This window comes from Hippopotamus amphibius, chromosome 5 (assembly GCF_030028045.1).
Source record: "Hippopotamus amphibius kiboko isolate mHipAmp2 chromosome 5, mHipAmp2.hap2, whole genome shotgun sequence".
In the NCBI taxonomy this organism is placed as follows: domain Eukaryota; kingdom Metazoa; phylum Chordata; class Mammalia; order Artiodactyla; family Hippopotamidae; genus Hippopotamus; species Hippopotamus amphibius.
This window is the reverse complement of record NC_080190.1, coordinates 107,867,736-107,883,615: the sequence shown is the minus strand read 5'-3', so window position 1 is coordinate 107,883,615 and position 15,880 is coordinate 107,867,736. Positions and strand designations below refer to the sequence as shown.

At 33.2% G+C, this 15,880-nt stretch overlaps 1 protein-coding gene across 2 annotated transcripts in view; it reads left to right on the top strand.

The window, feature by feature from the left end:
- ZC2HC1A (zinc finger C2HC-type containing 1A) overlaps positions 1-8,879 on the top strand; it is a 53,742-nt gene extending 44,863 nt beyond the window's left edge. For both annotated transcript variants that reach the window (XM_057737066.1, XM_057737065.1), the window contains 2 exons: positions 1,784-1,891; positions 8,162-8,879. In XM_057737066.1, coding sequence (XP_057593049.1) covers positions 1,784-1,891; positions 8,162-8,327 — 274 coding nt within the window. In that variant the 3' untranslated portion in view covers positions 8,328-8,879. The remainder of the gene's footprint in view (positions 1-1,783; positions 1,892-8,161) is intronic.
- The last annotated feature ends 7,001 nt before the right edge of the window (positions 8,880-15,880 follow it).

Below are 15,880 nucleotides of genomic sequence, written 5' to 3'. Positions count from 1 at the left end.
CTCGACATTCCAGTTCTGCCTCATAGAAGATGTTACTAAAAATACACAATAGGTGTTGAATAATGGCAGCTGTTATTGATAACCTTATGTATTTCTCCAATTTTTTATTTTCTAATTACTTGAATAAAGTATTGATACAAAGTTGTGTGTGTATATGTGCATGGGTATGTTTGTATTATCTGTATATCTCATGTACATATTATGTGAAGGAGGTAGGATTTCTAACAAGACTATTCTAGAGCTGGAAAAAAAAAGTGTCCTTCCTGTTCCTCTTATGACTCTTACTTGCAGAAATTGACATCGTTTGGCAATGAATTTTCAGAGATTGAATTCCTAAAAAGGCATGAGATAGTTTTACAACCTCCTTAGAGGGGCTGTATAAAAGTAGAGTAGAATACATCTCATGAATGGACTTGCAGTGAGCATTTGAAGGCCATTTGAAGAGGTTCAGGGTAACCCCTCCATACACCAACTTGATTCTTGTCCAAGTTTAGAAACAATTTAACTATGCAAAGCAGCCTCCCTTTGAATGATAGCATTGCACATTGAATGTAAGAGTTGTAATAAGACCCACCTAAATTCAAGTTCAAGTACTCAAGTTCAGATATTTGAGAACCTCCAACAGAAAGACATTTTTTAAAGTGTTCTGCTTGATCATATACAACATTGCTTATCTCTGAAATGAAAAGATTTGACTAAATTTATAAAGAAGGGGAGGGAACTAACGCTTGATTGAACATCTTACCCCTGGTTCTGCAACATACTGACTGTGTCTGTCACCTTGGGTAAGTTACTTAACTACTCTTTGCCTCAGTTGCCTCCTTTGTAAAATGGAATTGTTAATCCTTCCTACTTCATAGGATTATTATGAGGAGTAAATAAATTTTAAATGAGGCAATTAGAAATGTAGCTACACCAAAGGTAGTAAGCACTGTTATATAAATGTTAACTTGTAGTAGCAATAGCCATAGTAGTAATAATAGTATTACCATCATTACCATCAACTATGCTAAATGTCTATATAAATGACAAGTTATGTCTCTATCTTCCTATAAGATAAGCTATGATGGTCACATTTTATAAATGAGGGAACTTGGACACAAGAGAGGTTGCCACTGCCACAAAGTTGCTCAGTAGCAGTTGGTATTTGAATCCAGATTCATCTAAATTCCAAAGCCTATGCTTTTACCATTATTACCTCATATAGCCTTCTGAGCTTTCTTTGATTCCAAAAATTTCAGAAAGAGAATTTAGTGATAATCTAACCAAAACTCCTTCTTTACTGGTAACAGCCCAGGCTGTGTAGTTGGTAAAATTAAATCTTTATATTAGCCCCCTTATTTTAGTTGCTCTTCCAAGAACAGACTTTCATAAATAGAATATTATCCTTTTTTTAACCACATCTCATACTCTTAACATTATTATTTAACAGTTATTCATAGTCATTTAATGAAACATATCTCTATTTTGAGAGAACTATAAATTTAAACTTTAAAAAATTTGAAGCCTTTTAGAATGATTAACTTATAAATTTCATGTCGAGAGTACATATTTTAAAGGATTTTATGTGCCATCAGGATAATGTTAGTAAATGCAAAATGCTTTGGTTTATCCTTAGTATTAAGGATTTCAGATTTGAAATAATCATTTGGATTTTAATCTTTTGAATTTACCTCTCTACAGCTTCTAATTATTTTTCTAATCATGTAAATAAGCAATTTGAGAAAGAAATGCTCACTATTCAATAGTTTTTTTCATTATGCCATTTCTTCCTCTCTTCTAGAGCTAACATCAAACCTCGAAATTCCACACCACCTAGTTTGGCTCGAAATCCTGCCTCAGGTGTGCTTACAAGCAGAAGAAAAACATATACTGAGAACTACATGGCCAGGTATATTTAACTCTGATATTCTAATAACTAAAATAAAAATGAGGATATATTGTTTTCTAAGGACCATATACAAAAATTTCTATCAGGCTACTTACAGAAAATCTAATTTTTACCTTGCTATATTATTTAATAATTTGGCTTTTATGTTATACACTAAAGAAATAGTTTGTGCATAAATAATGTTTTCTCATACCTTGTAGTTATAATTTTTGTGCTAAATACTCAAGACAGTTTATTCACTTCCACTGGATGCATTTGAGTTTTTTATGTCTTAATTTTAACTGCAGCATGGTTATTTTTACCCCTACAAATTGAATAATAGACCCTTTATACCACTGCTATTATAATTTCCAGCAGCATTTTAATACATTTAATTCCCCTGCTGAGATTGTGATTATCCATGTACTTCCCTTTCTAATCTGTCACAATATTTGTACAGCTTCGACACTCACTCTGTTTTTAATCATATAATGAAATCATTTGTTATAAATATTTATTTTTTATATGTCTCCCGATTTATTCCAGAAAGTTTTAAAGAAAGGTACAGAAGGCCATGATGTATAGTGAGGTATAACATTTTTTTTAAAATGAAAGAATAGGTAAAGGAAAGAGGAGAATTAAAAGATACAGTGGAAAAAGCAGTGGGATTAGTCCACAAAATGTGTATCATGAGACCCTGTAGTTAGGCTAGCCCTGGGCCACAAAGTAGGGTCTAAACTTTGTCATAGAAGTCAGAGTGCAGGAGAAGATAGTGGTTAGTTACATAAATCATGATGTCTAAAACAGAGAAATAAATCACTTTCTCTGTGAAAGTACAACTAGTCCTGAGGCCTCAAAGGTTCTCCTGTGATTTCTCATAGTGGGGCACTGAATAACTTAGTGGTTAACTTCTTAATTAACATCTCTACAGAATCCATACTAAATTTGTCAACGGATTTCCTAGGGTGTTTTTTTTTAAGATGCCCTCCATGCAAGCCTATAACATGACATCCTGTGATTCACCAAAACCTGTTGTGATGTGTATTATGTGTAACTATATATATTGTCTGTTTCTGTTGTAAGTATGTGACATGTACACATTCATTATTCAGATTTAATCCAGGGATAGATTTTTAAGTATCTAAGATGCTAGCTCTCCATCCTGGTTGCCCATTAGAAAGAAGCATCTGTGGAGCTTTCTAAAAATGAACATGTCAAGGTCCCTCCCAGAGATTTTGATTTCTTTAGTTTGAAGAGTAGTCTCTAGGCATCTGCCATTCAGAAAGTTATAAAAATGATGCCTATGCCTAAGATGAGAACCGTAGAGGAATTGGTGAATTGCTGTCTTTTCAGCAGCTAGGTTCTTTAATAAATTGTTTCACCTGAGGTTTTAATACGTGTTAAATATCAAAGAAGTGAACTTATGTTTCTTGGAGTCCTGGAGTGTGGCTGTACTTTTGGTTGTATATGTATGGAACCATGTGTTTTAAATCAATGCTGAGTATAAGATTACTGTTGTTGTAAAATGGAAAACTTAATCAATGCATATGCTTGAATATAAGGATAGACAAAAGAGGTAGACAAAAGAAGTGTCAGCAGGCAGCAGCAAAAAACACATTAAATGTTTGGGTTATTCTTTTTTTTTTGTTCTTTTTAGAGCTTTATATGTGATAGGAAGCCCTGGGCCTTAGTTACTTGACTTATGCTCTGCCCTCATCTCAGACAGAAATAATTATAACTATAACAGATGGAGAATTCTCAGACTTACTTTTCTGAAAGTGTGATGGACTACATTTCCAGGACAACTCTTCCACCCAAAACACTAGAAATGCTTGATAAAAAAGAAAAAATATCTTTCTGAATATATAGCTTAGCTCTCAGAAAAGTAAGGGAAACTTCTATAGAACAAAAATATGATGAAAGCTAGAGGTCAAATAGGCAAATTAACTGTGACACTGTAACTGCATTTGAGGTTTTCAGTAATCTTCACTACATAGAGGTTTGGGTTTTAAGGTCATTGTGGGAGAGAGGAGTTGACTTTTGGGACTTGTACAAAATAGAGTGTTAAAAGCAATCTTCCCTTACCCTTCCTGCCATGCCTCTTTCTCTAAGCCAAGATTCTTGAAAGGTTCAGCATGGAGTCTTCTTAGACTCAGCCAGAGATATTTATATGACAGTATATTACATTTGTCATTGGAATTGTTTGCAGAAGTATGGGATAACAGCAGGGTAGCATCAGGTGTTTCTCTTTCATTGGAGCCCTTGCAGCAGTCCTAGAGCTCGTCTTCCTTGGCTGTCTGACAGCTTAGGTGTGAGAGAATAAGATCTCATAGGTAGGTGTAGGGATGCTTTAGTTAGAAATCTTTTTTCCCCAAAGGGAACCAGTATCTCATATAACAGTTTCATAGGCATAGCTTCCAGGTTATCCTGAGGGATATATCCAGTTTCAATAGACTACATATAAGCACCATGGCCTAGAAACACAGCTAGCATTTCACCTATGTTGGGTTTTCATTAAACAGAGCTAGGAAGTTATCCCAAGGTCAGATATGTCCACAGAAAAGGAGAAAGAGTTGTAATCCTTCTCTCACAGTATTCAAAGGGTTACCTCTCAGTAGAAGGATGGACTAGGAAAAAAATTTTTTTTACCAACCAGGAATAAGAGACTCCAAGGAAACTTGTCTGTCTCAGCCATGGCTCAGAAGGATGTGAGAATCCCACTGATAATTCACAACTATAAGTGCACTTTCCCATGGTTTAAGGTTTGAAAGTACAGCATCTTCATATTCTAAGAAATTCTTAACTGAAAAACTAACTTAGATACTCTTAGCTTAAGAGCTTCCTCGGAGCTATTAAAAACAAAAGCAAAAAAAAAAAAAAGCAAAAGCAAAGAGAATCATCTTTGGTGTGAAATGCTGTTAACCCAGGCCTCCTGATTCTCACAGGTAAACAAACATGAGCTTGCAATTCTGAATTACAGAACACACCTGGAAATTTCAAACTATACGAGGAAACAAGAAATCAGTCATGAGTGAGAGCACAAAAACAAACACGTGCCCCATGACTTAAGATATTGAAATCATCAGACATTGCTTATAAAATAAGTCAGTTTGAAGTATATAAAGAAATAAGACAGGGAATTGAAGTCATTAACAGTGACCGTATACTATCACAAAAAGATTAGAGCATCTCTACAAAAGAATCAAACAATTCAATGTAAGGGGGAAAAAAAAACCTTAAAAGATGGTGTTTAAATTGTAGGTTAGACTCAGCTGAAGAAGAGAGACGTGAACTAGAGGAAAGATTTAAAGACATTATCTAGAGTGTAGTCCTAGGAGAGAAGGAAGATGTGAGAGAAATTAAAAATCATGCGTGGTAAAATAAGGTCTAAGATTTGTTGAATCAAAGGTTGAAAGAAGAAAATAGAGCCAACATTTGAATAATTTATACCTGAATATAATCCAGAATTAATGAAAAACATGAGTTCTCATAATCAAAGAACAACAATCCCAAGCAGGACAAATAAAATGAAAATAACATGTAGATGCATTGTAATGAAACTTGGGAAGACAGACCATGAGAAGGTCTTAAAAGCAGCTGCAGAGAAAGGACATTGCTTAGACAACATGAGGATCACCCAGATAGTACAGAGCTCACTTGAAACACTTGGAGCCAGTTCAGTGGAATCGACACGTTCAGGGTGCGGAGGAAAAATAACTGTTGACCTTGGATTGTATACCACCTGAACCAGTGGTTCTCAAGCTTCAGAGTGCATCAGAATCACCTAGAGCACTAATTTTAACATAGCTTGTTGGCCCCACCCGAGGATTTTGGATTCAGTGGGTCTGGAGTGGAAGACAAGTTTGCATTTTTAGTAAGTTCTCATGTGATGCTGCTTCTGCCAGATTAAGGACATCACTTTGTGAACCACTGAGCTAAACTGTCAGTCCAAGAATGGAAATGAAATAAAGGTATTTTCAGACAAAAAATATTGAGAAACTTGGCCATCTATAGACCGTGACTGAAAGAACATCCAAAAGCAGTTCCTTGGGAAAGAGTAAAGTGTCCAAAAGAGGAGGAATTCTGCAAGGCAGACTGGTGAGCGAAGAAATTGGTAATTAAATAAATCTAAACTAATAGTGAATACATGAAATAATAAAGATAAAACAGAAATTAATGAAATAAAAAGGTTATAATGGAGAGCATTAAGGAAGAAAACTGGTGGTCAAATAGGAGCTTCCTCCCAGATGGTGCTCAGCAGCTGCTAGAGATCCTGATTAGACCGCTAGATCTGAATCTCGGCTTCTGCACACATCTTTGTTGGCAGGAGGTAGAATGGGAACTTTAGGATTCTGGGTGATACTTCACCTTTAATTAATTTAAATTCTTATCACTGCTGTCATCAGATTGAATTTTGTCAGGCCATTTATTCTAATTCAGTCGTCACAACATGCTGAAAACCCATCATTCTTCATCCCCTCTACTGAAGTCCTAAGGGCTGGAACCAATCTCTGCCACCCTGTACCACATCCATTTTTGCCTTATTGTTTTCTAGCTGACATGCTGTATATGTTATATATGCCATTTATCTTGTCTTCTGCATAAAACTGTAAGCTCCTTAGGCACAGAGATTTTTATCTGTTTTGTTACTGCTCTAACTCTAGGATCAAGAGAAGTATTAATACTTTACATAAAGTAGGCTCCCAGTAAATTTTTTTAATGAGTAAGTGAATGAATAATACATGATGATGAAGACTCACAAAACAAAAAATTTGGTTCATTTAAAATGATAAATTAACCTTCTCAAGATGAATCAACAAAAAAGTAGAGATGGTACAAATAATTTGCAGAATGAAAAGAGGAATGCAACTACGGATGCAGCAGAAATTTAAAATTATAAGAACAACTTTTTGCCAGTAACTTGAAACTTATCACTGAAAACTGATTTCAAATTAACTAGAAATTATAATCATTAAAGAAATTGAATCAGTCATTAAACTACACCTGCTTCCTCACTACACATGAGTGCACGTGTGTGCACATATACACACAAAATGGGCTCTTGTTAGTTTCGCATAGTGAGTTCTACCAAACTTTTCCAGAGGAAGGAGGTGAAAAACAACATTCTTCAACTTCTTTTCAAAGGTTAGTAAAACCTTGATATCCAGACCATGATCAATCTTACTTAGAAACTTGAAAATACATATAAAAATCTCCAAGAAATGTATCAAACCCAATTCACAGAATATGATTGATTTAACATTAGAAAGTCTATTGATATAATTTATCACATCAACAGATGAAAGGATTAAAAAGTATTTGTCATGTATATGATTTACCACCTGTTTTTGATTTTTAAAAAAACTCTTAGAAAATTGGTAATAGAAGGGAATGTCATTAAATCAACCAGAACATTAGATTTACTAGAACCGTCTATCACTCTTCATATTTAATAGTGACATGTAAGAAGCATTTTCTATAGAAGCAGAAATAACACAAGAATGTCAGGTATAATTTCTATTTTAATCTGGCTAATGTAGTAAAACAAAAAAAATTAAAATTATAAGACATGGAAATAAGGACACAAAACTGTTTTTATAATGATCATATATAGAATACCCAAAAAAGACTAATGAATAAATAATAATGAAGCCTTTTAATAACTTTGCTGGTTTGGATATACTGATGTGTATTGAAAGTTACTTGCAGTCTGTTTATCAGCAACAAACAGAAAATGCAGTCTTTAGAAGTACCCACATACAAATTCAAAGAATATAGGAATTGATTTAAAAACCAAGCAAGAAGTTTAATTTTGATGGAGAAAATTACAAAACTTCAAAGATGTTAAAACCTAAGTAGAATATACCTTCTGTATAAAATAGAAAATTCAATATTTTAAAGCTTCTTGCAGAGCTGTCTGTTCTCCCCTAAATCAGTGTGTAAGTTCAGTGCAATTTTCAAAGTTTGTGAATCCTGATCAGTTCTTTTCCTATGAAAGAACAAAAGCATAACATTAGCCAAGACAAGTTAAAGAATAATGCATGAATGATTTATGAAGCTATAGTAATTAAAGCGTGATTCTGATTCAGGGATAGACAGAACAACAGATCGTGATGGAGTGGTTAGAAAAAAACCCCATGGATTTTTTTTATCTGAACTAGAAGAATATTAACAATGAGATTAAACAAGCTTTTAGGTATGCTTAGTATTATGCTGTGTTTCCCAGGGCTTACAGATTGAAAACTACTGACATGAACTTTGTGTTTCTACTGTATTTCTGTACCTCTCCAGGCCAGATGGAGACTATATCTCTTCACTTAATGGCGGAAACCTTAAAGGCATTGAAGGAAATTCAATGGCACACTTACCAAAATTCTGCCATGAGTGTGGGACTAAATATCCTGTAGAACGGGCAAAGTTCTGCTGCGAATGTGGCGTTCGAAGAATGGTTCTGTGAACAGAATCCAAAAAGAGCTTAGTCCAGAATTTTATGACTGTTGCTGCTTGGATATCTAGAGCACTTCCCCTAGTGATTTTGTGCTAAAGTTATTCAAAATACCTTTTTTTCAACAATTTTTGGAGCATAATCCTTTGGCTGTGTAATGTGTGTTTGTATGTATGTGTGTATACATATACTGTATATAGTAAATACCTGACAACCTAAACTGTGCCATTCAAGGAAATATTCACTTATCAGTCAGAAAAGAATTTCAAGTGGAATCATTAACTTAGGTATTACTTTTCTGTTGTTAAAGCACATTGAATATACCTCCACAAACTCTCAAACACTAGTGCTTAGCCCTTTAAGTTTTAGAATGATCATTACTTTGAGGAAAAATCAGAATAAACATTTTTGTTATTGGTGCCTATTTTCAGATAGTATCATCGTAGGATGGGATGCTTGGAATTTTGGAACTGAAGAGAATATGTTTAGTTACAATTAGTTATGTGAGGTCATTTTCCTGTAGAGCTCTGTAATAATTAATTTTATAAATGTTTTTTTAAAAAGAAAAGGAAAAAAACCCCTGTGGTCTGTGTTGCCCATTGCTCAGTATATTATTGATTACAAATTTAGAAATCTTTACTCAGTTCTTTAAAATGTAATCATGCAATTTTCTTTTCAGAGACACAAGGCTGAAAATACAAATCTATCTTATTCTGGTTATAGGTGAATTTTTTTTAACTCAGTGTGTATTAGTTGAACATACATTCTTTCTACTTCTAATTGTCTTCAGATTTCACTTTTTTCCTTTCTTTTCCATAACCTCATGTCTGAAGAGTAGTTTTAATTTGCTACTTTATTTTTGCAAACTTTGCATATTATTTAATAGAAGATGCACAAAATTCCTTGCAAAATCTTGCTTTTATATCTATGTACTTGAATATAGAAGAATTTAAATTAATAGATTTTAAAACAAACCATCTCCCTTAATAGATAATAACTCCAATAATTAATCATTAGTGTAGGGCATGCAGGTGAAAAGAATTTGAATTTTCGTCACTTGAAGTATAATTATATGTAGTTATGGGTAGGTTAAGAGAACATCTAATTTTTCCTACTTATATTTTCTTTCTACTGTTTAGGGCTGAAGCACCATTCATATCACAGTAGAGACCACTGAAAATGCATTACTTTAATAGATAGCTGATTTATTATGTAATTAAACATTCACAAAAATGTAATTATACTTTAACTTTGACTAAAATACAGCTTTTAATCATTGTCACTTTCAGTGTAACATAGTATTTAGTAGTCGATATCTTTGCTTGCTTGTGCAGCCACACTCAGTAATTCAGTAGTAGTTTCTGATGAATCAAACCTAACAGAGCCTTGATCTTATTATAAAGGTACAAGCAAATCCTTTTTTAGGCAATTTCTAACTTCTTATTTATGATTCTGATCAGTTGTAAGGATCATTGTAGAAATTTGTGGCTTATAACTTTCTCTGAAATTTATTTATACTTTATCATTTTATTCATTAGCTTTTTTGTTTTTTGTTTTTTTTTCATTTGGGCAGGGGATAACTTGGTGGTAATGGGAATTATTATTTACCTTATAGTTTCTTTGCTGACTTTCTATTAATTTTTTTTTTCTGGTTGCCTTTATTCCATCGTATATACTGGTCAAAAGGAAGGGTCAAAGATGAAAAAAAATTTATTACAGCTTATTCCATCAACTAGAATAAGCTGTAATAAATTTAGGAGAGTAATGTATATATTAGGATTCCATTTCAATAGTTTATGTTCTTCTGTTCTAATTATTATAAATCATATGAAGAAGAATTTTAAACTCTTGTTTTATCTAGAATTGAGCACTATTTTCTTTCAAATATATTTTTAAAGATCACATCTTTTGTCAGCCCAAGGAAGGGCTAAGTAAATGAGCTTAAATTAAACAAAATGGCACATGTTTGTTTCTCACTGAATTTTACTGTAGCAAGTAAATGTACTACATGGGAATGAGTTGGTAAGAAATCATCTAATTCCAGAACCCAGAAATTATTATAAACAGTAAGTAGGTGAAATGTATTTATGAATTATGGAACATGTTGATGCAATGTATTTAAATGCATTTGTATGTTACTTGCATATATTCTCATGTTGATTTGTTGTGCAATAGTTCACTTTTTAAAAAATTTTCCTAGGTCTATGCATCATTTATTTTATTTTTATTTATTTTCATAAGTATTTTCCAATGTAGAATAAAAAGATGATTGTAAGCATAAATTAAAAATGTAAAAATTGCTTATATAATATTCTGAAAGTTATTAGCTTGGAAAAAGTAAGATTATTATGGCTGCTGTTGTCTCTTGTTCACTCTGTTTTTTTCTTACAAATAACGTCTTCATTTTTGAACCTATTCAATAAAGACATGAAGCAAAAAAATGCTAGTTGGCTTTCATTGATGTCTTATTTTTTATCCAGTCACGGGTAGAAAGATAGGAATGTACTGAAAGATAAAGAAAATATTCAAAGTCAAGACACAGACTTTTTAATGAGAAAAGAGTTTTCATTGTCAGTTTTTTTGTGCTGTCAGCTTTTAAAGGAATTATTACTATTTTACTGAATTGAAGTGTTTTATAACTTCGAAGATTTTAAATATGTTTCTTCACAAGATTTTGAAGGCATAGAAACATTTTCTTCATAGCCAATAAAGTTTAGCAGTTGAAAACATTAGGGAAATGAAGGTTGATATGAAACATTGTGGATATACAGTTCAATGGCAAAAAGTATTTGTGATGAATACTTAGTGATTTAGATCATCATATTTAAAATTTTAAACAAGAGCTATCTCTAGTGAAAATATGATCAGATTAGACTAGACATGTTTAATTTGCACTCAATTTTCCTTAGGCTAGCAGTGAATACTTTCTACCATGAATAGAAGCTCAGGGAATGAAAAACTAATAGAACAAGTACCAGGTACATAGCTACAGAAAGTCAGCAGAACTCTTGTGTCTTCATTAGCATTGTAGATATATTTTTGTATGCTAAGTATATTTTTAGGTTTATAATGGTGAGTGCTCTTATTATTGAATAGAGCAGAAGAGAATCATTGAAACAAAGTTTATGATAGCCACACTGATTTTTATTTTCATTTAGAAAATTTTTAGTTAAATATATTCATGATACTCATTATTTCTATACAATTTTGCTTTTATATGTGAATTGCGTTTTTGCCACTAGAGGGTGCTTTTGGATAATTTAATATTGCCAACCTCAAGTTTATTTAAGACCTCTCAGCAATAAGTATGTTTTTTTTGATAACATGAAATTACAGAGATTTATATATAGTTTTTTTGCTGTTTCTTTTGTTGTGATTTTAATAACCTGTATGTTTTTTGTTTGTTTTTAAGAAACCGAGTCTAGCTCATTTTAGGCTCCAGCCTGGCAGTTTTTTATAGAAATATCTCATATTAACACCTCATATAATTTTGTTAACAAAATTATGCATCTCAAACATTACTCATGCACATTACCAAATAATTCTGTATAACTTTAACATTTCATCTTACTTATATAACAGTTATAATCTCCTTTAAGATGGGGATTTTTTTTTCCTTAGATCATCTAGCCTTAACATTATCTAACATATGCAAGTGACATCGATTTAAATAGGAGCTAAATAAGTAGTTAGACCAACTAATGTAAGATGCACAAAGCTAAAACTTTATGAACATTTAAAAAATGCTTTATATGTTCTTGATTCTATGAAATGCTAGGAATCAAGAGACAGAAGTACAATATGATTTAGTCCCTGTCCTAAAGTTGATGATTTGTTTGGAGAAGCCATTACATAAACAGACAATTACAACTTAGGACAAAAAGAAAGGTTCTTTTTTTTTTTTAATTGAAGTATAGTTGATTTACAATGTTGTGAAAGGATTCATTTTAATGGAATTGTATTATAAAATGCTTTATAAGTACTGAAGCTTCTTATCACAAGTCATGCAGTTGACCATTTCCTAGTTGTTTTTTTTCTTTTTTCCCTTTCCCTGTCCCAATGCTTAGGAGAAAACTTGGTAGACTATAAGTGGGAGCTGCACTAGCTTTTAGTGGGAAAAAGGCAAGTGACAATGGGGAAGGATATGGGTGGGGCAGGGTGTGTCAGAGCCGCAAAACATGAACTACTTGGACTGTCCTGACGACTGAAGAAAATCATTATTGAGTACAAGTTACTGATAATTCCAGCTGTTCAGTCTTACCTTACATAACTCTTCACTTTCATTTTCGCTGTCCTTTTATTTTTCCTCTCTCTGCTCAACGCCTCCATTTCTATGTGTATTTTGAGTCTGCAACAATAAGGCCAGGAATAGGAGGCTGCCAGTAGTGGTGAGTATATTATACTTGACAATGAAATGCTGATTTTCATTCATCAAACCAGTGACCTTAAATTATAATAAAATTGAAAACTGCCTGGGGCATTAAGATGAATGCCCTTATCCACTGATGGTGGAGATATAAATTGATGATACTTTTTGAAGAAGTTGACTTTATTTTAAAAGCCTTTAAAATACACATGCCTCATAACCCAGTAATTTTATTTCTAAGATGTATTCTTTCTTGAAGGAGTAATCTGAAGAAAAATAATTTATGCAGAACACATTTAATAGTATTATTATTTGTAGTGATAAAAATTAATCTAGTAAGTTAATAAAGCACTTTCAAACAACTTTCAATGGCATGATGAGGTTTTGTTTTATAATTAGGACAAAAAGCTAGCCTAAAATAGTAAATGTGTATAATATATGATTACAGTTATGTATGTAAAAGATTGCACAGATAAAAGGCTTGAAGTATATTCCTGATTATATTGTGCTATTTCTAATAAGTATTTGTTATATATTCTTTATGTTTTATGTATTGTCAATTTTTAAATGAATATATGACTTTTTTAATCTTTAAAAAATGAAGAGGGTTATGTTTTTCAGAATCACTTGCATTTGATAATAGTTTATTTAAAATACTGCCTCATCTTCGTTTTCTGACATTCATAAATGTAAATGATAGCCCTTGTAATGTAGTTAAACTAGTTTGTTTCTGATATCGTTGTTGTTGAAAGTGGTTTCTGTCAACTCTATGTATAACTTTAATAAGATAATTTTTCTTGAATTTTACTCAAATTATATTCTGATATAGCCCTTGCCCCCCTTAACTGTTTATCACCTGTGATTTGAAGAGTCCAAGGAATACAAGTGAATTTTTAATTTATAGAGCATAAAATAAAAATTAAACCTGGTCTAAATATTTCAGAGGTTTTATTTTTTTGGCATTCTGTTGTTGAGCTGTGGGGGCAAAAATGTATGTGTGTGTATATATTTGAAACATTCAGATCTATTTTCACATACTTACCTATTATACTTTAAAACTTTAAAAGATTTTTTAAAGTTTTCTTGTTATTTTAGTCAAAAAGAATACTTTAAGAACCAGAAAGTTTTAAAAATATGTTTCCATTTTTACTAATCTTCCCAAACTTAAAGAGTCCTTATAGGGAAAATTCATATGTATCACACAAGAAACATCAGAAATTCTTTATTTTATTTTGAACACTAATTCGTCAAGGGTGATTCTCTTTGGAAACGTGCTATTCTGTTAATGTGAAAATTTAAAACAGGTTTGTTTTTCAATCTGTTATTTACTATAGACAAAATGAAACACCATTTGAATGAGCAACATGTGTGCTGGATCAGCTTTGTATCCTTGGTGAGGCGCTATATTCTCATGGTCTTTGCTTTTGATAAACAGTGTTATGGTTCTCCCTCGAGTATCACTAGAAAGATTGTTTCCCACTGATGCCATTAACAGAAAGCCGTTATATGAGGAGGAAGGGGACTTATCACTCACTGCCTTAGATACTTTAAGTAGAAAACTTGGAACCATACTAGAAGTTAAACATTGCTCAAAACATGTCTAGTAGTGAAAAATTACCTTGATCTATTTTAAACCTGAATTTTCTTATTATCTGTAATGGGCATTTGTCATGTTTGTGGCTAGCATCTTTCGTAAATCCTGAATTTGGTGAGTTTTCGGTATTGAATCCCATTGCCTCAAAACCGTAGCCAGAGTTTAGTTTTCCATCCTTTCTTGCCGCTAGGGAGTAGTCATGTGACCTTGGAACTACCAGACTCAGGTTCTGAAAGAAGTAATGTGAGGAAGCAGACGCTGTATAGTATCTGTTTTCTATTGAGGATGGTAGAGAGACACCGGGCCTTGAAGGGAATCGTGAAAGAGTCAAGAAGTGGCACCCTTATTGCAAGTTGTGACTACTTAATCTTTAACTCTGAACGAGTGACTATGCCAAGGGGAAAGCAGGAAGTACACACTGATACATCTGAAGAAGTCAAATGACATCAGAGGGATTAAAGGTAATGGGTTATTAAAATATCAGTATTGAATGATGCTTTTTGAACGGCAATTGGGAATCTTTACATTTGTATACACAGTATCTGTGACAGTGGCCCTAGAATGTGAGCCCAGAGCTTCAGATCTAAGTCCAAATGGTAAATGATTTAAAGTTGTGTTATCTTTAACTTTAAAGTTTAAAGTCACATATCCCAATGGTGGCACTTTAGCTCACTGTCCTCCACTGGAGTATTCTTTCATTATGATTTGGGCATTGTTTCTGGCTGAACAACTACCAGATTTGATTAGCTGGCTCTTCCAGAGATTCTGTGAATTACCCAGTAGCTTTTTTTTTTTTTTTAATTTATTTATTATTTTTTTGGGGGGGTACACCAAGTTCAATCATCTGTTTTTATATACATATCCCCGTATTCCCTCCCTCCCTCGACTCCCCCACCACCCTCCCTCGAGTCCCCCCCATCCTCCCCTTCCCAGTCCTCTAAGGCATCTTCCATTCTCGAGTTGAACACCATTTGTTATATAACAACTTCCCACTGGCTATCTATTTTACAGTTGGTAGTATATATATGTCTGTGCTACTCTCTCGCTTTGTCTCAGCTTCCCCTTCACCCCCCGCCCCCTCCCAAACCTCGAGTTCTCCAGTCCATTCTCTGCATCTGTGTCCTTATTCTTGTCACTGAGTTCATCAGTACCATTTTTAGATTCCGTATATGTGAGTTAGCATACAATATTTGTCTTTCTCTTTCTGACTTACTTCACTCTGTATGATAGACTCTAGGTCTATCCACCTCATTACATATAGCTCCATCTCATCCCTTTTTATAGCTCAGTAATATTCCGTTGTATATATATGCCTCATCTTCTTTATCCATTCATTTGTTGATGGGCATTTAGGTTGCTTCCATGTCCTGGCTATTGTAAATAGTGCTGCAATAAACATTATGGTACATGTTTCTTTTGGGATTATGGTTTTCTTTGGGTATATGCCCAGGAGTGGGATTACTGGATCATATAGTAGTTCTATTTGTAGATTTTTAAGGAACCTCCAAATTGTTTTCCATAGTGGCTGTACCAACTTACATTCCCACCAACAGTGCAAGAGAGTTCCCTTTTCTCCACATCCTCTCCAACATTTGTTGTTTCCAG